General features: G+C 47.4%; 1 protein-coding gene across 3 annotated transcripts in view; it reads left to right on the top strand.

Moving 5' to 3' along the window:
- Positions 1 to 23,281, top strand: part of FRMPD2 (FERM and PDZ domain containing 2) — a 106,222-nt gene that overhangs the window by 29,906 nt on the left and 53,035 nt on the right. For 2 of the 3 annotated variants that reach the window (XM_055425962.2, XM_088842083.1), the window contains exons 2-13: positions 2,733 to 2,858; positions 4,429 to 4,586; positions 5,880 to 5,945; positions 8,006 to 8,197; positions 9,852 to 9,984; positions 10,715 to 10,802; positions 11,239 to 11,365; positions 13,406 to 13,477; positions 15,526 to 15,700; positions 16,428 to 16,578; positions 17,247 to 17,385; positions 22,989 to 23,144. In XM_055425962.2, coding sequence (XP_055281937.2) covers positions 2,733 to 2,858; positions 4,429 to 4,586; positions 5,880 to 5,945; positions 8,006 to 8,197; positions 9,852 to 9,984; positions 10,715 to 10,802; positions 11,239 to 11,365; positions 13,406 to 13,477; positions 15,526 to 15,700; positions 16,428 to 16,578; positions 17,247 to 17,385; positions 22,989 to 23,144 — 1,583 coding nt within the window. Of the gene's footprint in view, positions 1 to 2,716; positions 2,859 to 4,428; positions 4,587 to 5,879; positions 5,946 to 8,005; positions 8,198 to 9,851; positions 9,985 to 10,714; positions 10,803 to 11,238; positions 11,366 to 13,405; positions 13,478 to 15,525; positions 15,701 to 16,427; positions 16,579 to 17,246; positions 17,386 to 22,988; positions 23,145 to 23,281 lie in introns of those variants that run through there. The other variant, XM_088842084.1, reaches the window with a different exon arrangement.

Below are 23,281 nucleotides of genomic sequence, written 5' to 3'. Positions count from 1 at the left end.
TCTCCTGCATTGCAGATAGATTCTTTACCAGCTGAGCCACCAGGGAAGTCCAAGAATACCGAAGTGGGTAGCCTATCCCTTCTCCAGTGGATCTTCCTGACCCAGGAATTGAACCAGAGTCTCCTGCATTGCAAGTGGATTCTTTACCAATTGAGCTATCAAGGAAGCTCCAAAATGAAAATAGGAGCAGAAATCTCATTCAACCATGCCTAAACCCTCTTAGCTGGCTATTGAGACAAGAAAACTTCAATGTGTTGATTTGTTTAATATAGAATTTTTAGGATCTAAGACTATCTACAACTATAATAACTTTTATAGTATTTCCATACAATGTATTAATTCCTTATGAATCTTGGGTTGGTGCTGCCCAGTAATAATCCTAAAGTTAATACTTATGCATATAGTGCCTATTTGTGCTCGGCCCTATCCTACCTCCATTTAATTTTTTAAAAAATGTATTTATTTTTATTTTGGCTGCACTGGGTCTTTGTTATGGCACACAGGCCTCTGTAGTTGCAGCATGAGCTTAGTTGCTCTGTGGCACATGGGATCATAGTTCCCTGGCCAGGGATTGAACCCACAGCCCCTACACTGGAAGGCAGATGTTCAACCATTGGACAACCAGGAAGGTCCCTATCCTACCCTCTTTAACATAGTGTGTGCACTTTTCATTTGTCTCTGCTTGGTTTTTAGTAAATTGAAAATGTGGATATACACAGCATATAGATTTAGCTCCTCCTATTCACATGTGTTGGAAAGTGTTGTCTGCAATATGTGCAATAATCACTAAGTCCCCACTTTCAGTCTCCTTATTTTAAAACCCTGAACAAAAACCTGTGATGGGCAAAACATTGTTCTTCTGCTCAATTGTAGCTATTCAAAAGGTGATATTAGAGTTTTGCCACAGGATATAGCTACTGAAGAAGCAGACATGGCAACGTTAACCACCTCACACGTATTTCAAATATTTCCACCCAGTCTTTAGCTTGTCTTTTCATTCTCTTTGCAGCACCATTCTGAGAGCAAAAGTTTTGAATTTTGATGAGGTCCAATGTATCAATTTTTTCTTTTATGGCTTGTGTTTTTGGTATCAAGTATAAGAACCCATTGCCTAGTCCTAGATCCAAATATTATCTGTATTTTTCCTAAAAACGTACAGTTTGATGTTCTACATTAATCTGTAATCCACTTGGAGTTAATTTTTGTATCATGTGTGAGTTTTTTTGTGATGGATCCAGTACCATTTGTTGAAAAGTCTGCCCTCCCTCCATTCAATTACTCTGTTGGAAAGACGGTGTTAACTAATTGCTGCAGCCTTTCTATACATTTAATGCAAACTTCTTCTAGTCATAAAGTAACCTAAAAAACCATATTTGGTATTTGTGCAGAGGTCTTGTTTTCTATTTGAGAATCAATATCTTGTCCCATTAGTTTTCCTTTACTCAGCAGCCTTTCATTGTGGTTATAAAGATTTAGAAAAACATGGCACAGTGAGAATGCCTAGTCCATGAGTCCTAAGAAAAGTGTGAAAGAAGTCAGAGGATGAAAAAAGAATAGGAAGACAAGAGAGGGCCTGCATTTCAGCTTTGATTCCATCATTTTTTTTTCTTGGGTTCCCTTGGATTGTTTTCCTGCCTGTAAATGGAATCAACAGTCCCTCTTCACAGATTCCTTGCGATAAATAACACCATGTACAGAAAGCGTCTAGGTCCTGCTGTAGTGCCCTTCTCGCCCCAGGGGACAGATAGATGGATGAGCCAGACTCTTTCTTCTGGGAAACCATCTCTCTTCCTGAGGCTGCAGGAGGCTGGTCTTAGAGGCATATGTAGAGAGCTGAGCAGCTGGCAAGTGGAGAGCTTGGATTAGCATGTTGGATAGAGGGATGGCGGGGCCATAATGTGCTCCCCACCCCACCCCCGACTCTGCACATCCGCCCTCTGAGCTCAGCTGTGGAAGAGATCAGTGACGTAAATGGATTAGGGAAAGCCTGCCTGGCCTCTTCCTGCTGCCACTGCACCTGGGGCTCTCCACGTTGGAGATTAGTGGGTGGCTTTGTCAGGGGGACAGACATTTAAATGTCAGCTTTAAAGGAGTATATTTAAGAAGAGAGGGAAGAGGAGACCCTCCTTCCTTACCTCCTCCTCCAGCAAATCAGTCCCGTGCTTTCTTGTGAGTCTGCACCTTTTCAAAACACAGGGCTTAGTATTCTTTCTAGTGATTCTCACCCTTCAGGCAGGTGCTAGTGATCGTTACAGACAGGGCTGCTACTGGAACAAAATCCAACTCTGCATGTGGCAGCCAGTGAGGAACAGACATGAATCACATATTGGAGGCAAAAAAGGTTGTTAACCCACTTTCCCAGAGAGAGAGGGGAGCAGGCGGGAAACATTCCCCAGCAGGAAGCTCTTTATGACAGCGCATGCCCCGCTCAGAGGGAGCCATTCTCATGGTTTGCTCTTTCATTCATTTATTGACTTAACCCTTAATTGGAAGTTTATTTATTTACTGATGTGCTCATTCACTGAGAACCAGCCAAACCCAGCCACTCTCCCAGTGAACATTTCTTTAGCTTCTCCCGTGTGCCTGGCCCTGCGCCCAGCCCTGGGGACATGTGGTAAAACATGGGGCTGTGCTGCAGAGGGGTTGGACTGTGCACAGGCTGGCATGGCCAGTGCTGGTCCACATATGCTCCTGGACTATGCAAGGGCTCTGCCACATGTGTGTCTTTGCAGGTATGAGCCCGGCCTCTGTGACTCTGGCCAGTGCCCTCCAAGTCCGGGGTGAAGCTCTGTCTGAGGTGGAAATCTGGTCCCTCCTGTCCCTGGCGGCTGAGCGGCTCCTGGAGGACCTTCGTGATGGTAAGAGAGTGTGTCTGGGGCAGTTGAGTCACAGGGAGTTGAATGTGAAGCTTCCCAAACAGCTTACTGATCTGTCATCAGTCCGAGGTGTTAGACTGAGCAGGTAGGGGACACCCCCACCCCACACCCATGGAGCTGCTCTGGGAGGGCAGCTCTGTCTCTTGGACCCACGGTATGCCACGGAGTTGGAAGGAAGTCTTTTTGCCTCGGTATGGCAGTCTTTAGGGAGAGAGAGGCTGGGAGCTCTGTGGGGCTCTCCCAATACCTGGGCAGCCGGGGCAGAACCAGAGACAGGAGGCAGGGGGCAGGCGTGGGGATGGCTGGCATTCCCACATCGTTCCCTGCCAGATGCTCCAGCCGTTAGTAGATAGAACCCACACACTCAGTGGTCTAAACAGGGGAGGTTAACATGAAGAACTGTCAAACTAAGATCGAGGAGTAACCGTCAGATATGAGAAAACTTGACATGGTCTCCTAGGACTGAGGGCACACCCAGTGAGGGGCAGACTTTGAAGGGAAGCCCCCTCTTCAGATCTGCTGGAGGAGCTGTGCTTGCAGACCACGATGACAGCGAAGTTCTCTGCTTTACCTGGCTATGGGTGTCTGCAGCCACGGGACATACACAGTATAGGCATCGCCTACAGGGCCAGGGTGACCCCCTGGATGTGGGCAGGCAGAGATGAGCCACAGCTCCAGGATCTAATACCTGCAGGAGGCCCGGAACCTGCTGTGTCTCTGTAGATAGGGTTGCGAAGCGATCACTTCACAAGGTCAGGCCGAGGGGTAGTCTAGGGACCCAGAGTGCAGGGCGTGTGCAGGAGCAGAGCGTCCCTCTTCACGCACACACCGCTAACCCCAAAGAAACAGCAGGAGAGCCCGCCTCCTGTAATGTCTCTCCAGCGCCCTCTACTGAGAAAGCTGTACATTACTCTCGCAGTGAAAGAGAATTCTTGCACTGAAAGGAGGGAGCAGGTATTGAAACATGGATTTGCAGTTTTCAGGCACTGAATTGATAACTGAGACAAACACTTGAGTGCTCACACTCAGGTGTCCTGCCAGCCCACGGTGGAGTTTCCCCATGTGGGAGATCACACATACGCAATCAGGGTGAGGACCCTGGCTGTGCTGTATGAAGGGAGGCTGTGCACCTGTACTTTCGGCTACATCTTCCTCCTGGTCTTCACTCTTCTTCCCTGTCCTGGAGGCTTTAATGAACAGCTAGAGTATGTTCAGAAGACCAGCTGCCTTGGTTTCTAAACTGACTCCAGAGAAATAAGACTTGTGCTAATTTCCAAGTCGATTTGATCGCTCTTTACCTTTTGCCTTGAGACTCTTGGGCCACCTGTGAACTTGGATGCGCTTACTAGTTTCCCAGCCATTGCTGCAGCCACCTTTTGTGACACATGCTCCTGTGTCTGCATGTGTCAGGGTTGAATTCCTTCCACTCCCTGGGTCTTGCTTACAGTTCGTCTCAGAGAGGGTTTTGGAAGACACTTGCTGGGCACACTCCCACAGATGGTGCTCCAGATGGTGGTCCTATCTCTACACCCCATCACTGCCTTGGTTTCAGATTCCTCGAACTATGTGGTCTGCCCCTGGTCAGTCTTGCTTTCTGCAGCCGGAAGTCTTTCCTTCCAAGACCATGTTTCCCACATAGAGGCAGCTCCTTTCAAGGCCCCTGAACTGCTACAGGGACAGAGCGATGATGAGCAGCATGATGCATCTCAGGTAAGGCACATGGTGTCTCTGCAGCATCTGTGGCCTGTCCTCTGGGAAAGGCCTGGTCCTAGGTCATCCCCAGCTCCCAGTTCAGCCCCAAGGAATACTGAAGCAGAATGGATTTGATGATTTTTTAATGAATTTTAGATGGTTTAAAAAAAATTCCCAGCCTGTCTTGCAGTAATTTATTAGCTTAGGTGAGAACAAGTCAACTTCTCTGAACCCCAGGTTCTATATCTGTAAAGTGGGGTTAATATGACCTAATCAATCAGCTTATTATACATACTCAAAAAGAAGTCCTGGAAGAACTATAGGTAAGTGGTCTTGCAGCAGGTAGCAAAACCCCTAAAAGGACCCAACAAATCCTCAAATAGAATGTATCCCAAGGCTTAAGTAAAGACTGATGTAGCTGTACAAATGTTTATCTGTATTGTTGACATTAGTGACAAACTGGAAACAAGCTAAATGTCCAGTGAGAGTGGAGATGAAACAAGACAGCATTACAATGAAACTATAGAAACTTAATGACTTGAAAAGTAATTAAATTTATATATAATTTATATTATATGTGTATATATTTACATGTATGTGATTTTAGTTGTGTATATATATATACACACACACACAAGCCCAAAATTCTAAAAATAAATGTCTGCATCGATTATTTCTGGATGTCAAATCAGTGATGATTTTTGTTTTTCCATGGAGATTTTATACCATGATGCTTTCTGACAACATATGATGCTTTTTAATCAGGCTGAGTCATAATATTTCATGTAGAGACAGTTTCAGCTACAAGAAACAAAAAGCCCAAAATATAGTGGCTGGAACCACAGATGAGTTATTTATGTAACAGGAATTCAAGAGATTGGTAACATTGATAACATTTACTAAAGCTGTATCTTTTCATTCTATCCTCCTTAGCTGTTGACTTTTTGGCTTTATGCTTTTTGCTTCATAGTCACATGATGGCTGCCATGATTCCATGTATCACATCAGTGTTCAAGACAGAAACAAGGGGGGAAAGAATGGGACCAGATGCATGTATTCCTGTTGACAGTAAAGAACAAACTTTTTCAGAATCCCCCTACTTCATGTCTTTCATAAAACAATGAGTGTCATGGTCACTGAGACTTTTAGCTTCTAGAGTAAGATGCAGTGATATTTGAAGGAGTTGCAGATGGTTGTTGGGCTAGGCAGCCAACAGTGTCTGCCACACATGAAGATAGATTATATTTCATTTACAGGACCGTGGAATAACAGAAATGACAAATCTAATCATGTGCTTTTTCTCTTGGATAGATGCATGTCTATTCTTTGGGAATGACTCTCTACTGGTCGGCAGGGTTTCACGTTCCACCAAATCAGGTCTGTACACAGGATACTCAAAGTCTTGCCAGGTGATGTCTTTGGATTTATTTAGTCTATTCTCCCAGGGCAGGGACCACATCTGTTGAGCTATGCACCGCCACTCTGTCCTCCTAGGTTCTAGGAAGGATTGCCAATTATTTAAAGACCTGCTTCTGCTGAGTCCAGAAAGAACCTCAGAATCCTACTCAACATGGCACTCCAGGAAGCCACAATTTGGGATTGGCAAGCAAGATAAGACTTATATGCCACTCTAGTCCAGAGGAAGTAAGAAGCTAGAGAATTTTATAGATGCTGAAGATACCAATTTATAGAAAAGGTCTTAAAGTAACCCTTACTGAAGTGAGATGCTTCCATGAAAAAGGGTTCTGTGCTTAATCCATCTGGGAAAATGTTCCCTACAATGTCTTCTTCTTGAAGATTTATCAGAGTAGTTTATTAAAGACTCTGAGAAGGCTTAAAGTGCAGAAACTTTTAAGCTTTATCATAGCATTTTATAAATTTTTTTTTGACTACAGAATGCATACGTGTCTGCTTGTATGTGTAAATATTCATCTGACACCATAACAATTTTGTGGAAACTAGTGTAATGAGAATACACACTGGAAACTCTATCCAGTCTGTTTGGCTTCTCTCTTCCCTCCCTACCCACCTTCCTCCCTTCCTTTTTTCCATCTCACCCTTGTCTTCTCCAATTCAACATTCTAGTGCTTCCGGTGCTCCTTCCGAAAAGAGACCTGACCACCTTCCTCTTCTGTGGAACTATTCACAGCTCTCCACTCCCTGGGGGTTTGCATTTCACTCCTCAGCACAGAGTGTGTGGCCTATGTAATAGCATACTCCACTTGCAAGGGCCCCACACTTGATTTAATACTCTGCTTTAAAGTTCTTAACCGTTTGAACAAGGGCATTGTCCTTTTGCCCTGGGCCTGGTTCTGCCCGTGGTCCCCTTCCTTCCAGACACGTGCCAGCCTTTGCCCCCACTGCTTCCTCCACCTGTGGTTCACCTCCTACCTTTCTCCCAGTGAACCCGAGTGTGCTTTTTGATGTTTAGTTCAAGTTCCTTCCCCATCTCCCTCCTCTCTCCTCAGGTTGGGCCAAGTGCCTTCCTCTGTGTTATGACCTTGTTTGTACTTCCCAAGACCAAAGCCCTTATCACCCTGTACTGTGCTGGTCTCTTTGAGTGACCATCTTCTCCATTAGACTTTGAACCTCTTGAAGACAGGGACTGTCTCCCACCTTATATATCAAGTAGCTGTGCAGTCTAGGCACATTAGAGGCCCTCTGATGTGCTGTATGAGTGTAGGATTCAGTAGTCTACATACATGTGAAGATAGAAATTCACAGCTGACGCTCCATGGCAGGAAATGGTAAAACAGCCTTCATCTGAAAAATGACTTGCAGTGTGGATGAGCATTAGAAAAACATCTAATTGTGAGTCTGAATGTGACACCCTTTCCATATAAATGGTGGCCACTTAGACGCATGAGGAAAGTGTTTAATAAAATATCCATTTTTCCTTTTGCCTGATGAGTTCATGTGACATGAAGTTCAGCCAATGATTATTGACCTTATGCTGACCACTGGTGATTCCAAAGTGAAAAAGCCACAGTGCTTATGGTCTTGGAGCTCACATTCTAGCGGAAAGCCCCAGTGAGAAACACCTAAATAATCTGAGAAAATGACAGGCTGCCTAGGCCAATGTGAGTTAAAGGCTGATCCTGGTTTGATCTGGGGCCTTGGCATAGGCAGAAATCCATTTTGTCAAGCACCTGTTTTTAGTAGGGATTTCAAGCATGTGTTTGGGCTCCCCAGGACCCAAAGGGCGTTCCAGATTAGAGAGCAGCAAACTGCACACAGCTGGTGCAGAGATAATTGCTCTGCATTTTGTGGTCTCGGTGAAGTAGCCTGTGTCCCTCCCTAAGCCACGCAGAAGGAGTGGGCATCTGTCTAGCTAATGAGAACATCCGTTCTTGCTGGTCCCTGGGCATGCCTGACAGGACATTGCCCTCAGTGGTTGCAGCTCTGTCAGCCTCTCACAGGGCTGCCCCGCTCTCCAGCCCCTGCAGCTTTGCCAACCCCTGCACTCCATCTTGCTGACCATGTGCGAAGACCAGCCTGGCAGGCGGCTGCCGCTGCAGTCTGTCCTGGAAGCTTGTCAGATTCATTGGGAAGAAGCGGCTGTCCACCCGACTTCTGCCAATCTCCATGTCAGACAGCTGGTCGGCTTGGTCCTGGGCACCATCTCTGAGGTCAGTGTGGATCTGTGCTTTTCAACCTTGTGACCTTTCCCTGGCCATGTGCAGCTGTCGAAATTCAAATGAGCTAAGTTATAGTTCATTAGAAGGAAATATAACATTCAATTCCTCAGTCACACCTACCACACTTAAGTGCTCAGTAGCCACTTGCAGCTGGCGAGGGCCATACTGGACAGGGAAGATCTAGAACTTTCCTGTTATTGCAGTTCTATTGGGCAGCGCTGGTGAAGACCTTTGGGGGAGCCTAGATTTCCAATGTGGCCAAGACCTTTGGGATCTTTAAAAGAGCCTCTTTGCATTAAAATGATTATGTTTATGACCCATGAGTTAGCTCTCTTATCAAAATTCAAATCTAGGCCAGAGAAACCTTCCCTGACTGTGCCTACATGGTCCCTGGTCCCTCCTACGTGGTCCCTGGTCCTTCCCTCTCCTCTGCTCTCTTATACCTGCAGAGGGTCCCCTTGCTGTGCTTGTCTCATTGTGCTGCTTGCCACATTGTGTGGTTGCACCCTTTTTGCGTTCTTCAGCACCTAACAAGCATTTGGCTTAGACTGGGTTACCTTGCAGCAAAGTCAGGGCGTTTTTGTGCAAGTCAGTTATTGGGGAGGTGCTCCGAGGAGAGGGAGTGATGGAAGGGTGTGTGGGTGGGTCAGGCTGAGTAAGGTGGTGGTCTCAGGTGGAGACAACCTCAGCCTGGTGTCACGGGTAGCTCCAGAGCAAGAATCGGACCAGCCTTGGATCTCCTTGAAGCCAGGACAGAGCTGGGACTCAGGTGGGGCAAGTGAGGTGCCAGCTGTGCAGCGCTGCCCTTTAGCAGGGGGTGTGCTGGAGAATTGAGACCAAGGCTAACAAGGAGCCATGTGGGTGGGGAGCACGGAGTAGCTGCGGAAGCTGCCCATAGTCAGTCAGAAACTGCCTCTCCCAAGCTGTCCCCCTGTTTTGAACTTCTTCTCTCTCGGCATGTAAACATGTTACTCCTGTCCACTGAGCCACAGGATTCAGTGGGGAATGAGGGGCTCTTTTCTTTAAAAAACACTACAGCCTGCCATCCCTCAGTGTGCCATTATTCCCTGATGGACACTGTGATGATGCTCAGCATTGTCATCGGAAAATTGTAAATTTTGATCACTTATTCAACTCTAACTGGGGCACTGAGCTAGGTGAGCTACAAGGGTGTGGAAAGCACACAGTGAGGTCGCAGGTGGCAGACAAGCAAGTGAATTTGTTGCAACATGGTGTCATAGAGGCAGATGTGAGTAAAGCGCTGAGGGGAGGTGATGAGAAGACATTCGTATCAGCAGTTACGGAGACGGCAGAGGCGGAGAGGGTTAGAAGTGGAGAGGATGTAGCTCTGAGTCTTGGAAGCACAGGGCTGATCATCAGGGAGACCTTGGCCTGGGGTGGGGGCACGTGAGCCAAGGCACAGGTGTGCGTGAGTAGGCAGGTTTTGGGGGGTGGGGGCGAGTGACCCACTTCTAGGCTGTGTGGTTGGTGGGCGAGCATGTGGGTGAGCTCACTCTGGTGGCTACTGCTCTCCTTATTGGACTCCCAATGTGAAGGACAGACTCTACCACATTGACTCAAACTGATGGCCATGCTGTATGTCTTTATGTATGTCTCTTGACCTTGGGATGCACTTGGCCATCAGGTGGAGAGGAGGACCGTGGAGGAGAGCTCCTCTGGGCAGCGAGACAGAAGCCACCTGCTCAGGAACAGGCTGTATCAAGCGAGCTGTGAGAGCCAGGCGGCGTGGGCTCCTGGGTGTCCGCATCGCTGCAGAGGTGGGCGCAGCACCCTGAGCATTCCCTGGGTAGGCTGATGATGTCCACTGTATTGTTTCCTGCTCCTTTTGTTGTTTCATGGCCTGATGTCCACGCTGTGGGCTCAGAGAAAGCCCGGGCAAGCCCCATTCTTCCAGGTTGCCCCTGAAGAGAAGGGACTGAGCTTAGGACTCCGCTTGTGTCCTGAGGAAAGCTTCACTTGGAGATATAATTTAGCTGTGTTATTTATAGCCAATGTAGACTCTTTTTATATTGAGTTTTACCTGTCCAAGTTGATAAAAACAAATTTAAGCAAACATCATGAAAGAAAATTTTTTTCCTTTAATTGATTTCTAGGCAGAATGAAAGGAGAAGCAATTTGTAAAGATTGTTTTTATTGTTGCTCTAAGTGTGTTGGAAGAATGGCTTTTAGAATAATCTTCAAATCTTCTACTATTCTCTACTTTTCAACTGAATGTGAGATTTGAAAAAGAAAATAATGTTGCTGTCTGTTGTCCCTAAACAAAGTACTCTTTCTTGTTAGGCTTTATCTCTCCCAAACTCCCCCAACCCTCTGTGACTGCTATTTCTGTTTATGTTTTATGCACGAGGAAACAGAAAGTTCAAGTAACTTTGTCAACATCACACAGCTATCAAGTCGTGATGCTGATATCCATACCCTAAGTTGCTTAAGGCAAGAAAACTGTGCTATATGCTTCTGCCCGTGCCTTTCGCTATGATGTTTGGTTAGTTTCAGAGAGAAGCACAGAGACCCAGAGCTCCCTGGAGCCCAGACTGAACACCTCAGCACACGGTCGCTATAGCATCTCTGTGAACAGGTAGGCAGCAAGGTGCACAGGGCTGTGAATGTGGTGTGGGGTACAGGAACGGCTGTACCCTGCTTCTTCTCTTTTTGATTATTAATGAGGAGTCTCTTGCTTTTCAAGAAAAACCTGACCCTATTCCACTGGCAGGTGAAGGAGCCACATTTAAGCAGATATGAATTCAAGGTGATGAGGGACCTGATGGCAGTTGTGCTGTCAGGGTGTTCTCTCTCTCCTCTAGGAACCAAGTTAGCCTCAGTTTGGAAACAGCATGCTGTTTGTAGAGACTGTCTATGTTACATGAGCTGCACGACGAACAACCACAAAACACAGTGTTAAACACAATGATTTATTTAGCTTTTGATTCTGTGTTAGGAATTTAGGCTGTGTTCAGCCTAGAGGGAAGCTGTTTCCACTGTTAATTGTTGCTTCTTCTCTGACTGCTGGCCAGCACCCTTCCAGTTCAAGTTCCCCCAGATCTTCAGGAAGGCCGACGGCTCAGCTCTGGTTCTGCTCTCCCGGAAAACTCACGTCCGGCAACTCCTTGCCAAAGGGGTTTTTTGCAAAGAAAGGGAAAGGTGAGCAAAGAGGATCAAAGGGCACTTCCACAGGCAGTGTGAGAGAGGAGTGGCTGACACAGCAAATGAAAATGGGCAGGATCCTTCTGAGGGCCAGCCTCCCTGGGCTGAGACTTACAGAGCTGGACTGAAATAATCTCCAACCTTGCAATTCAGGGCGATAGGTGTTCTGGAGTGGCCTTGCTATAAACTCTGTAGGATAGAAGGTTGAAGGTGCCAGGTCCCACCTTTCAGGAAGTTCACAGCTGTTGATGTGAGGTGGGGACAGAACAATGGAGGCGGTGAGAGAGGGGACAAGGCTGAACATGCTTGGAAGGGGCCTTCTGAACAGGTGACATGTGGAAGTAAAGGAATGGGTGGATAGTTCAGGAGAGAGATTCTCCAGGCTGGTTGGCACAGGAGCAGGGGAGTTTGGATGAGTATGGGGAGTTGGGGCTCAAGAGTGGCAGGCCGGCTTGCCCTGCTGGGAAGTCCAGGCTGACATGAGAGACCATGTCTGGCCCCTGCTCATGGCTCTGGGGACCCGAGACTCCTGGCAGGCAGTCTGGTCTCTGCTGAGGGGCCAGCTTGCTACAGCTGTGCTGGAGGGTGAGATTGAGCGTGGTCCCAGGTTGTACCTTCTGCCTGAAACAGCCCTGGCGCCAGCAGTCAGAGCCACTTTCAGTGTTTAGATAAAAAGCACTCCTTCCTCCATGTGTGATACTTACATTAGCTGAAAAACTAACCACACAAGGCCACAGTGGCTATGGGGATAGGCACCTCTGGATCTGTGACAAGCCCCTCCAGAGCAGGCTGTTCATGAATGAGGCTGCCTCTGCCTGGCCTTCTGTTTGAGCATCAGGAGCCCTTTGGGAATGTCAGACCCAGAAGCCCGCAGCAGGCTTTGTCTGCCTGTCTGTCTGTTGTGGAGAGATTTTTCTGATGTGCTCAACTAATTAGGGATGAGCGGAGCTGGCATAGCCTCAGGACGTCCTCTCCCATGTGGCGATGAGCACCACGTTCCACTCCAGCCCCTAGGGCCTCATGAGCTTGGGGGTATGGGGATCGAATGCTTATTGAATACTAGCAACTCTCTCAGGACATGCATCACCCCCTGGCTGCACTTTTGGCCTCTTGAGATGGAAGTCCTGATGGGTACCCCTGGGGGACACATTAGAAGGCCCACCTAGGGACTCTGGAGGTCCAGTGGTTAAGACTTCACCTTCCATTGCAGAGGATGTGGGTGTGATCCCTGGTTGGGGAGCTAAGATCCCACATGCCTTGTGGACAAAAAAATAAAATATAAAACAGAAACAACATTGTAACAAATTCAATAAAGACTTTAAAAATGATCCACATAAAAAAAAATCTTAAAGAAAAAGGCCCACCCAATCCTGTGACTCACTGGTGTTAGTTTGGGTGAATTTCTTAACTTTTTGGAACCTCCACTTCCTGCAAAAGGGGATGAGAATGTGCACCCCACAGGATGATGGCTAGGTATAAATAATGATGGCCATCAAGGCATTTCCTAGGTCACAGTGTGCTATGAACATGAAGTACTGTGACACTGAGAATAAATACTCACGCACATTACCAATTCAACATCCAGAACAAGGTAAAATGTTTACTTTGAATCTAAATCACAAAGTATTTTTGTTTTCAAAAGCTCTTGTTGCATATAATATATTTATACATACAGCATGTTGTATAATTTTGAGACATATAAAAGTTTATGTGATGATTCATGAATTATGATACTTAAAATGAAGTGGACACTCAAATGAAGAGCCAGAATATCACCAAAGCCACACCTATTTGTTTAAGACATCTGCTCTGAGATGCCGAACCTAGCTAGGGCCTCAGCCCAGTTGACCCCATCTCATTGAAACCTGCTTCCTGCTGGTTTGGGGGAAGGGAATGCTGATGGTGGGTAGGAGGAGGTGAAACCATGGGAGAAGCTCAGTTCTGAAGCTGGGGGTCCAGCCCAGCTGGACCTTGACTTTGTGGAACTTGACTTTGATTTCTCTTCTTTACTGAGAGTAACTCTGCCTGTTTCTTCAGTTCTCCAGGCCGGAGTTTGCCCTGATGGCTGGAGAGGCCCCGGTGACCTTGTATTTGCCTGGATCAATTGTGGTAACTGTTGGGTTAGACTGGGATGGGCTGAAGGGTGGTGAGCGGCCAGCTGAGCAGGACCTGAGGCTGATCGAGCTCTAAGGGGCTCCTCCTCTCCTCCAGGAGCCTGTCAGCCCTTGCCAAGTCACACCGCTACTTCACATCCACCCTTCAGCATCCTCTTCCCCTTTCGGAAGAAACCTGTCACTTCTCACCAAGTCCTGCTTGTCCTTCCAGACAAGCTCTGTCTTTACCTCCCCATTTAGTCAGGAAATATTGTTGAAGCATCTAGTAGGTGCCAGGCAATGCTCCACACCCCAGATCTCTTGATATGAAAAAAAACAGATACTCCTTTTCACTTGGAATTGTGTTCCAGCATTATGAATTTATTTTCTGGAGGGAAAAGTCAATCTCCTTTCCTTTGGTCTGCTGGCTTAACCCAGGCAGACCTGGATTGGGGGTGAGTGACAGGCTGTCCCTCCTGAGGCTCAAGGAAAGAGGTTTGGTGTTGTAGGTCCATTGTGGGTACAGCCACTGCCTGCCTTGCTCTGAGATGTTTGACTGGGACCCTTCCTAAACCAGCACTCCGGGGAGGAGGGGAGAGATGTTGGAATATATAAGCGGGCAGCTGCCCTGAATGAAGGTTGGCAGAGGTTGCAGGGTAGGGAGGGGGAGGAGGAAACTGGAAGGGGCTTGGGGCACCAGGAAACAGAGAAGCTGTTAGCCAAAACCTATTACCAGAGGTGGGCAGGCAGGACTACTGTGAACCCAAGCTCTTTGTGCGTGCTCTAATGGGATGTCATTTAGAAAATGCACATTCAAATATAGAATCATTACAAATATCAAGAGGGCAAGTGCAAAGCATTAAACTCAAGCACAGAGCACCTCAAAGCACCTTTCATACCCTCCCCCGCTCCTGGCATGGGCATGTGTGTTATACAAAAACCAGGTGACACAGGTGCAGATGAGCAGGAACCAGAGTGGCTTAGAGTGTGCCATATGGTCGTCCCTGCCTGGGATCATGGAGAATCCCACTCTCCATGCTGGGGAGTGGAGCTGCTGCTGGGTGTGGGAGGATCATAGTGTGGTGGCAAGCTTGGTCTCAATGGAACTAAAGCCATCTGAAGTGTACATCCATGGCTGTCTTTTAATGAAGACATTCTGAGGAGGTCTGGGCCAGGCCTCAGGCTAGGCTTGGGGCACAGGGAATGCTCAGCCCTCGTCGTTAAGGAGCAGGGCCCCTGAGCACAAGGAATCAGCAGAGCAGAGAAGGGAGTGGGTGGCTCAACCCTCCTGGTTGCAGACAAGAGGTCCTGAGCCCGACCTGGAAACCTGGTAGGAACTTGCATGAGAAGATGGAGGGGAAGGGCACTGGGGGCAGTGGGCAGCGTGAGCAGAGATGTGGCAGACCAGCTTTTGTGGAGCGGACCGATAGGCTGTTCTGGGTGGCTCGGAGGAGGTGACGGTGGTCGGGGTGGGACTACAGAGGCAGATGCATCTGGAATTAATCTGAGCAGGGTGAGGGACAGAAGGCAGACGCAGCTCCACATCTTGGGATGCGCCTCTGCTACTCAGTTTCTCGGTTCACAGTAATCCGCTAAGCTCTAGCCCTCCCTCCTCCTTGGACAGGTGCCCACCCGAGTCCTCTCTGTTGGGCTCTGTGATGACCTGGGGTCGGTATTGCACTGTTCACTACTCTGGGGGTATATGGTTCACCGTTGCGGCCCTGGGCAGTCCTCTTGGGAAGTGGAGCCCCAGGGATTTTTGCAGGGGAGAGACATCCACTACATGAAGCCCCCCAGCCTTCTTGGCCCTGCAGAGCCTACAAAGAGCAGAGATTTGAGTCCACTTCCACCTTTTACTAACTGTGCAACTCTGGGCTGGTCGCTTACAGTCTCTGAACCTTGCTTCTCATTTGCTGAACAGGAATCATAAACATACTCAGCTTTTAGGTTGTTTGTCAGTTAAATGAGAAAATATGCATAAAGTGGTTAGCACAGTAGCTAGTCCATGATAAAGACTCCATGTCTTTTAGTTATTGTTACAGTCTGTACTGTTCTTGTTTTCAGACCAAACGAGCGAAGTCCTACTTGGCTCTCAGGGGCCTCTGGGTGGTGTTGCTGAGCGGGCAGCGCCTGGAGGTGAAATGTGACATCACATCGACAGTGGGAGCCGTCTTTAGTGCCATCGCATCCTTTGCCAACCTTGGGGAGCTCATCTACTTTGGCTTGGCTTACATGAAAGGTAAGTGGCTCCCAGGTAGCCCACGGCTGGCCTGATGCCTCAGGGAACCCTGGTGTCTAGGCGTGTGTGTGGTGCGTGTGCTGAGTCACACATTTGTGTCCGACTCTTTGTGACTTCATGGACTGTAGCCCACCAGGCTCCTCTGTTCATGGAATTTTCCAGGCAAGAGTATTGGAGCAGGTTGCCATTTCCTTCTCCAGAGGGTCTTCCTGACCCAGGGATTGAACCCTAGTCTGTGTTGGCAGGTAGATTCTTTACCACTGTGCCACCTGGGAAGCCTAATGTCTAGGTCCCTGAGTTCTACTCCTTCTAACAAAACTTCTTGAGACTAGGACACTGCACCTTGCACACCTAGATGCAGAGCATCTGGCCCAGGACAGAAATGGACTAAATACTCAGTTCTGTGTTTTTTAATTTTATTTTTATAAGGTGGTCACTGGGAGGCAGATGATAAGTGATATCTCCTCTAAGATAAATATTCATATTTTCTCTTCTGGGTGCTAAGTTTCTTTTCACTGACACTCTCCTCTTTGTTCCCTCTTCTTGGCCCCTCATGGACCTGACAAAGGTCCCGTGGCAATAGGAATCCAGACAACTTGCTTCCTGCCCTCTCCTATACTCAGCTGGCTCTTGTCTCACCCTTTGGGCAGAGCTCAGGGCTGTGAGTCTGATGCGTGGTGCCTGCCCGACTGCTTTTCCCTCTAAACACTGTCTCCTTCTGTTTCAGGTAAAGAGTTCTTTTTCTTGGATGCTGAAACCAGGTTGTGCAAAATAGCCCCTGAAGGCTGGAGTGAGCAGCCCCAGAAGAAGAGCTCCCCAAATACCTTTGTGCTCTTTCTAAGGATAAAGTTCTTCGTGAGTCACTATGGGCTGCTCCAGTGAGTGCTGCAGACTTCTTGGTTTGTTCCTTAGGTCGTTTATGTCTGTCCAGGTTGACATTAGAGATAATGGGTAGGCAAGTGCTTGGCAAATTAATGTGTGTACACTTTACAACAGTTACTATGTCTGGTCTTCTTTTTACTGGATTCCAATATGACAGAAAAGGGGAAAAAGTCAGTGTTTGGGGACAAGTCCTGGCCAAAAGGAAAACTTTACCCTTTTGTTTCAACATATGCCAGCCAAGGTCAAGTTCTCTCTCCCCTGACCCCAACAAGCCCCACCTCCCGGCAGCTCATTGATGAGGATGGGAGGACAGGGTCACTGCTTTGGGACTGGATCACTCTCTATTCCTTTGCTTATTAGACATACCATCTGACTAAGTATTGGTTTTTTTACTTGAGCCACAAGAATAAACATCTCCACGGAGATTGTGGGCAGTGAGTAACCCTGTGTCATGGACACAGAATAGCCCTCAACAAGTGACAGGAGGCATGGTATGGATAAACAAGATCACGCTTGTGTTACTGGCATTGCCCTCTGGGTTCTACTGACTTGTATCCCATCTACTTTCCTTTTTCTGCTTCACAGACTGAGGAAACCCTCTGGCTTTAGTGTTCTCTTTGCCCTCAGCATTCCAGTAACCTTTATTCCTGCATCTCTTTGGCAGGCACAGCTGGACAAGGCATCAATTTTACCTGCAACTTCGGAAAGACATCCTGGAGGAGAAGCTGTATTGCAACGATGAGATGCTGTTGCAGCTGGGGGTCCTTGCTCTGCAGGCTGAATTTGGCAGTTACCCAGAGGAGGTAGGGGTGGAGATCAGGGGCCCTTGGGTGGGGTCACTGGAGAAACAATTATGGGACAGTGGGGAACTGCTGTAAATATGAAGACTGAGCCTGTGTTCTTAGCACCTACCACTGAGATTGGGGTTAACTGCATCCATCCATCCATCCATCCATTCACCTATCCATCCGACAAATATCCATCAAGTGTTCTTTGCTAGGCTCTGGGGGATACAGAAATGAACAGGTCAAGTTTATACATTGTAAGGTAGTTCTAATCTAAAGTCTTGCCTACAACCAGTAATGTTCTAATTTATTGAGCTCATCATCACAGGCTTTCGGATGTTTTGTGCCATGACCCCGATTTAAAAAAAAAGACAAACATAACTCAACCTGTACACATGTGTACATGTAACAGAAGTGAGGCAAAAGTTTAGGAAATAAGATGCACTTATGTGATATATACTGGTATTTCCTATTCTATTCTAGTTAATTTATAAGTGCTGGTTATGAACCACTCACAGGTCACCAATGGATTACAGGCAGCAGTTTGAAAAACATTTTTCAGGCTTCACCAATATCTTGCTCTCTTCCCAGCACATCTTTAGAAGTTGCCTCTATGTCTGGAGCCTTCTAAGTCCCTCTTTATCCCCTTGCATTTCTCACCGTCTGGTATGGAGTATTCATTTCCTTATCAGTCTTGCTGTCAGTCTCTCCATTAGAATGGAATCCACCAGATGGTAAAGATTTTGTTTGTTTTGTTCTGCCATTTCCCTCACGCCAAAGCAGAGCCTCAAACATGGGGAGTTTGCTCAAGAGCAACTGATCTAAAGAGTGGGTAGATGAACTGAGTACAGGCTCTTGGCTGGATAACACTGTGGATAAAAGTCATCCATCAGGAAAGTCAGCTACTTGCTCGTCAGGGAAATGTAGTTCAGTTCCCAACAACCTACTCTTCTCTGACCCTCACTTTCCTGCTCCCACTTCATCTACAGGGACTGGGACCTCACTTTCTTCTCACGGCACATCCCCACCCTACCCCCTGCCTGGGCAGGCAGTCTCCCAGGGCCAGCCTAGCCCACATAACCCCTCCCTGCCCCTTTGACAAAACTCCAGGGCTGTCACTGCTTGGAGCTCCTTCGTGTCTCCTCGCCTCCAGAGCTGGAGTCCTAACCGCGCCTGGGCCTGCTCACTCCTGCCCTTGTGCTGCTTCTTTGAGGGGGTCTTGGGAGGAGAACGGCCCAGGCACATGGAGGGTGCTGTAAGCCATGGGTGCCCTGGTGAATCAGTCACCATCCTTGTTGTAGCCTGTAGTCCAGCCCTGTGCTGGCTCCTACAGACACGGAAGTGTGGCCTCCCAGGGAAGTGTTGGGCCGACCTTAGCAGGCTCTATAGATTGAAGGAGTTTTTGAGTCAGACGGAATAAGGTCCAAACCCTGCCTCTTTCATTGAGTAGCCACGTGGCATTAGGCATTATTTCTCTGTCTCAGCTGTTTGTCTGCAAAATGGAAATAAGAGCTAAGAGTAGGTCAGAAATACTGTGAGGGTGGAAGGTGGTGGTGTGTCTGAGGCCCCGCACCCCGCACGTCGCAACTGCTGCTTGCAAATTCCTCCCCCTCGACCAGACTCAGGAGTGCTCTGCTGGAAAACAAGACTAACTTTCAGTCTATGGATTCAGGCATACAATTTTTAACCTGATACCCTACCTCTAACGCTGAGAGTTGACAGAAACAGTAGGCCAGGTCCCCTGAAGGCAGTTGGGAGTACCCAGGCCCAGACCCTTCTACACTCTCTGCAGTCCAGGCCCAGACCTCACTCTAGGCACCCCATTCTGGTGACCCCTGGTGCCCATCACGTGCCCAGTTTCTGACTGGCCTCACCTAGTTTCCGCCTCAGCCTGGATCTCATCCTTCACCTTCAGCTTCTACTTCAGATCCTGTCTCACCTCCACCTCTGCATCTGCTCTGGCCACCAGTGTGGTTCCAAGATATTCTCTGCTGCCCCCATGTGGCCCCTAAAGGCAGGCCTTTTCCCTTTCTTGCATGCGTGTGTGTGAAAGCGACAGATGACACGTACCTATTCATTTGAGCATCTACTCGCTCGACCCTAATTTATGGAGGGCTTGCTCCTTGATTGCATCATCTAAGCCTGTGTCAACCCTACAAAGTTGGTGTTATTTCCATTGCATTTTATTTAAAAAATTTTTAAAATAATTTAATTAATTTATTTATTTGTTTTTGGCTTTCCTGAGTCTTAGATGCTGTGCAGGCTTTTCTCTAGTTGTGGTGAGTAGGGGTTACTCTCTAGTTGAAGTGCAGAGGTTTCTCATTGTGGTGGCAAATCATGGGCTCTAGGGCGCAAGGGCTTCAGTAGTTGTGGCTCCCGGGGTCTAGAGCACAGGCTCAGTATTTGCAGTGCACGAGCTTAGTTGCTCCAAGGCATGTGGGATCTTCCTGGATCAGGGATCGAACTGTGTCTTGGGCATTGGCAGGCAGATTGAATAATTGTGCCTCTGTGAGGTTAGGTAAGCTAGTGAGAGCACAGTTGGGACTCATTTCTAGGGCCTTGCTATACTATGTGCCAGGCACTGTGGTGGGCACGTCAAAGGGCATAAGGAGGTCTCAGAGTGCAGGCCTCTCCTTATCTGGGTCACTGAGTGAGCAGGAGGAGGAGGCTGGCCTGTCCAGAGCTGCAAGGATTTCACAGCAGCCTTAGTTAATGGGCCTTGAGGCTGGGCAGCGCTGCCAGTCAGATCCAGGAAGGAACCTTGTGTGCCCTTCTAAGGGGTGGATATTTTGTCTGATAAATGGTTCTGGTGCGGGGAAAAAACATGATTTGGAAACCACTGCAGTGAAAGACTGGAGGCACTGATGAATTCTAAGCTGGGAAGTAAGTAACATGATTACATTTGCATTTTAAAATGGAAGACAAAGACAGTTTGGTACAAAAATAAATCTCCTTAATCACATCATTGCAGCAGAACAAATTTCCTCTGGGTGCATTCTCTTCCAGCCTTTGATCACACACGGGGATTTTATGCAGTTGTAAACGTTGCCACATTTGATTTGCATTCTGCTTTCTCACTCAATAGGATGCCTTCCCCTGGCCTTCCTAATGAGCTTTTGGGATAACCACGTGGTATGCCTCACTAGGGCCGGAACTTGGCTTTCTGATTTGTTTTCTCATTCGTGGGCATCACCTAGAGGCGCCATGGAAGTGCTCATAACTACTACTATTATTGTTCCGGTTGCTTCTAATTTTTCTTTTTAAGATAAATGACAAACAAAGAAGTACTTGTGCTGGAGCTTTTTTAGTTTCATGCTGACTTCTGTTGATCTGACTTCTATAGTTCTAGCAAAGGGATGCTGGATCAAAGGTCCTAAATTTTTAAAAAGTGTTCAATGTCCTAAACAATTTTTAAAAATGTTTAATAGACTTCTATTTTAGAACAGTTTGAGGTTCATAGCAAAATTTGGTGAAAGATGCAGAGATTTCCTATATGCACTTTTGCCCCCACATATGCTCCCCCCACTATCATTCATTGCCCCCACTATCATTGTCTCCTACTATCAATTGCAATTTATTGCAATTGATAAGCCTACACATTGATGTATCCTTATCTTCCAGAGTTCACAGTTAATATTAGAGTTCACTGTTAGTGTTGTACATTCTATACATTTGAACAAATTTATAATGACAGATATCTACTCTTACAGAATCATACGAAGCCATGGTTTGTTTTTTTTTTGGCCACACCACATGGCTTACAGTATCTTAGATCCCCTGCCAGGGACTGAACCTGAGCCCTGGCAGTGGCCTAACCACTGGACCACCAGGGAATTCCCTAGAGTAATTTCATTACTTTGAAACTCCTCTGTGCTCCACCCTCCTCCTCCCCTACCCCTGGCACTGCTGATCTTTTAACACTCTCTATAGTTCTGCCATTTCCAAAATGTCATATAGTTGGAATCATATAGTATATAGCCTTTTCAAACTGGCTTTTTCCACTTAGTAATATGCATGTAAGTTTCCTCCATGTCTTTTCAGCTTGATAACTATTTCTTTTTAGTGCTGAATAATATTCCATTGTCTGGATGTACCAGAGTTTATTTATTCATTCACCAACTGAAGGACCTCTTTTGCTTTAAAGTTTTGGCAACTATGGATGAAGCTGCTGTAAACATCCATGTGGAGGTTTCTGTGTGGACATACATTTCCAACTCCTTTGGGTAAATACCAAAGAGATGATTGCCAGATCATATGGTACAAATTTGTTTAGCTCCATAAAAAATTGAAGAACTGTCTTCCCAAAGAGGCTTAACCATCTTGCACTCCCACCAGTAATTGAATGAGTTCCTACTCTTCCACATTTTTGCCAGCATTTGGTGTCAGTTTCTTGATTGGGGCCATTCTAATAGCATTCTGAATGCTTTTTTGTGTACGGGGTTACCAAGCAATTTCTTCCCCTCAGTGTCTCTGAGCTGAGCTCAGAACTGGCATGGGCCAGCCCTAGGCTGGAGGATTCTGTCTCCAGTCACATGGGGACTCCTGTGCCAGACCAGGAACATGGGGATATAGTGGATGCTGTGCTGTTCCTGTCAGACCCCCTCATCAGACCAACATGCCCATTCCCAGCCCCGAGAAGGCCAGATGCTCCCAGTGGCCAGATGTTCCCAGTTTCCATGCCTCCCTCACGGACAGTTGCCCTCAGCTTGCATCTTGCCCAAGATTAGGCTGGTATTGGCTTCCTGGGACTAGGATGGGCTGATTGAGGAATACCAGGGAAGAGTCAGCTTCTCTATCTGCCAAGCTCTACCCTCCTCATTCCTTACTGTGAACCTTGAGACGACTCCTCCAAAATGTCTGTGTACCTCTCCATGCCCCAGGGTCCATGCCAAGGAACTCAGTATTGGGCTGTGAGTGATGAGGAACCATAATGATCTTCCTGCAGCAGTTAGTGGGGCTGTAGCCTCAGGTTTCCAAAAGAGTAGACGATGAAGGCTCAAGCCTGGGGCGGGCTATTGGTGTCAGATCTTCTCTTGTTCGGGGGACAACTTCTTGATCACCTTGTTATGAAGAGATGGTACCACAGACAAGGCCTCCCTTGTGAGAGGGGACAGTATACTGGTAGCACATGCAGATAGAAGTGCTGAATGAACACATAGAAACAAAGCTTTAGAGCCAGGATTTCACTGTGCCATTTGGGAAGTGGCATGACATTGTGGAATGGGTGAGGGCTTTGTTTCTGTCACTTCCAAATGGTGTGAACTTAGCCCTGTTAAATGACTTTCTTTCTTGTTCATTTGGCTCATCCTGGCAATGACAATAATAGTACTGTCCTCTTACGATTACCTTGAGGATAGAAAGAGCTAATAAGTTCTGAGGACCTCCTGGCATACAGAAGGGAGTCAAAAACAGGTGGCTTCTTTCCTCTTTCCCTTCTGTTTCTGTTCTGTGGTTTGGCTCAGTCTCTAATATGGTGGAATATGATATCCCAGTGGGCACTTCAAAAGAGCATCTTTTCCCTGGGGCCCTAACTGAGTTGTGACTGCAGACAGGCTTCTGTTCTGCTCAGAGTCTTATAGAAGGTGTCTGGGCTGCATCCCTTTTCTTCTGCATCTTTCCAGCAGGTAGAGAACAAAGCCTATTTTCGAGCTGAAGATTATATCCCCGCAAGTCTCATTGAGAGGATGACGGCTCTCCGGGTCCAAGTCGAAGTCTCAGAGATGCACCGTCTGAGTCCTGTGCTTTGGGGAGAGGATGCTGAGTTGGAGTTCTTGAGGGTGAGGCCTTTGGACTCTTGATCGGGCACATACTCAGCAATACCCTCCAGAGATTTCTCTGGGGCTGGATGTACTCAGACCCACAGGGAGGTACAAGCCCAGGACTTGAGACTTTTGGAAGTAGATGGCATTGGAAA

The sequence above is a fragment of the Moschus berezovskii genome, chromosome 12 (genome assembly GCF_049115385.1).
Source record: "Moschus berezovskii isolate FMDL1 chromosome 12, NW_MosBer_1.0, whole genome shotgun sequence".
Classification (NCBI taxonomy): domain Eukaryota; kingdom Metazoa; phylum Chordata; class Mammalia; order Artiodactyla; family Moschidae; genus Moschus; species Moschus berezovskii.
Note: the sequence above shows the minus strand (reverse complement) of the source record. Positions and strands in the feature narration are given on the sequence as shown.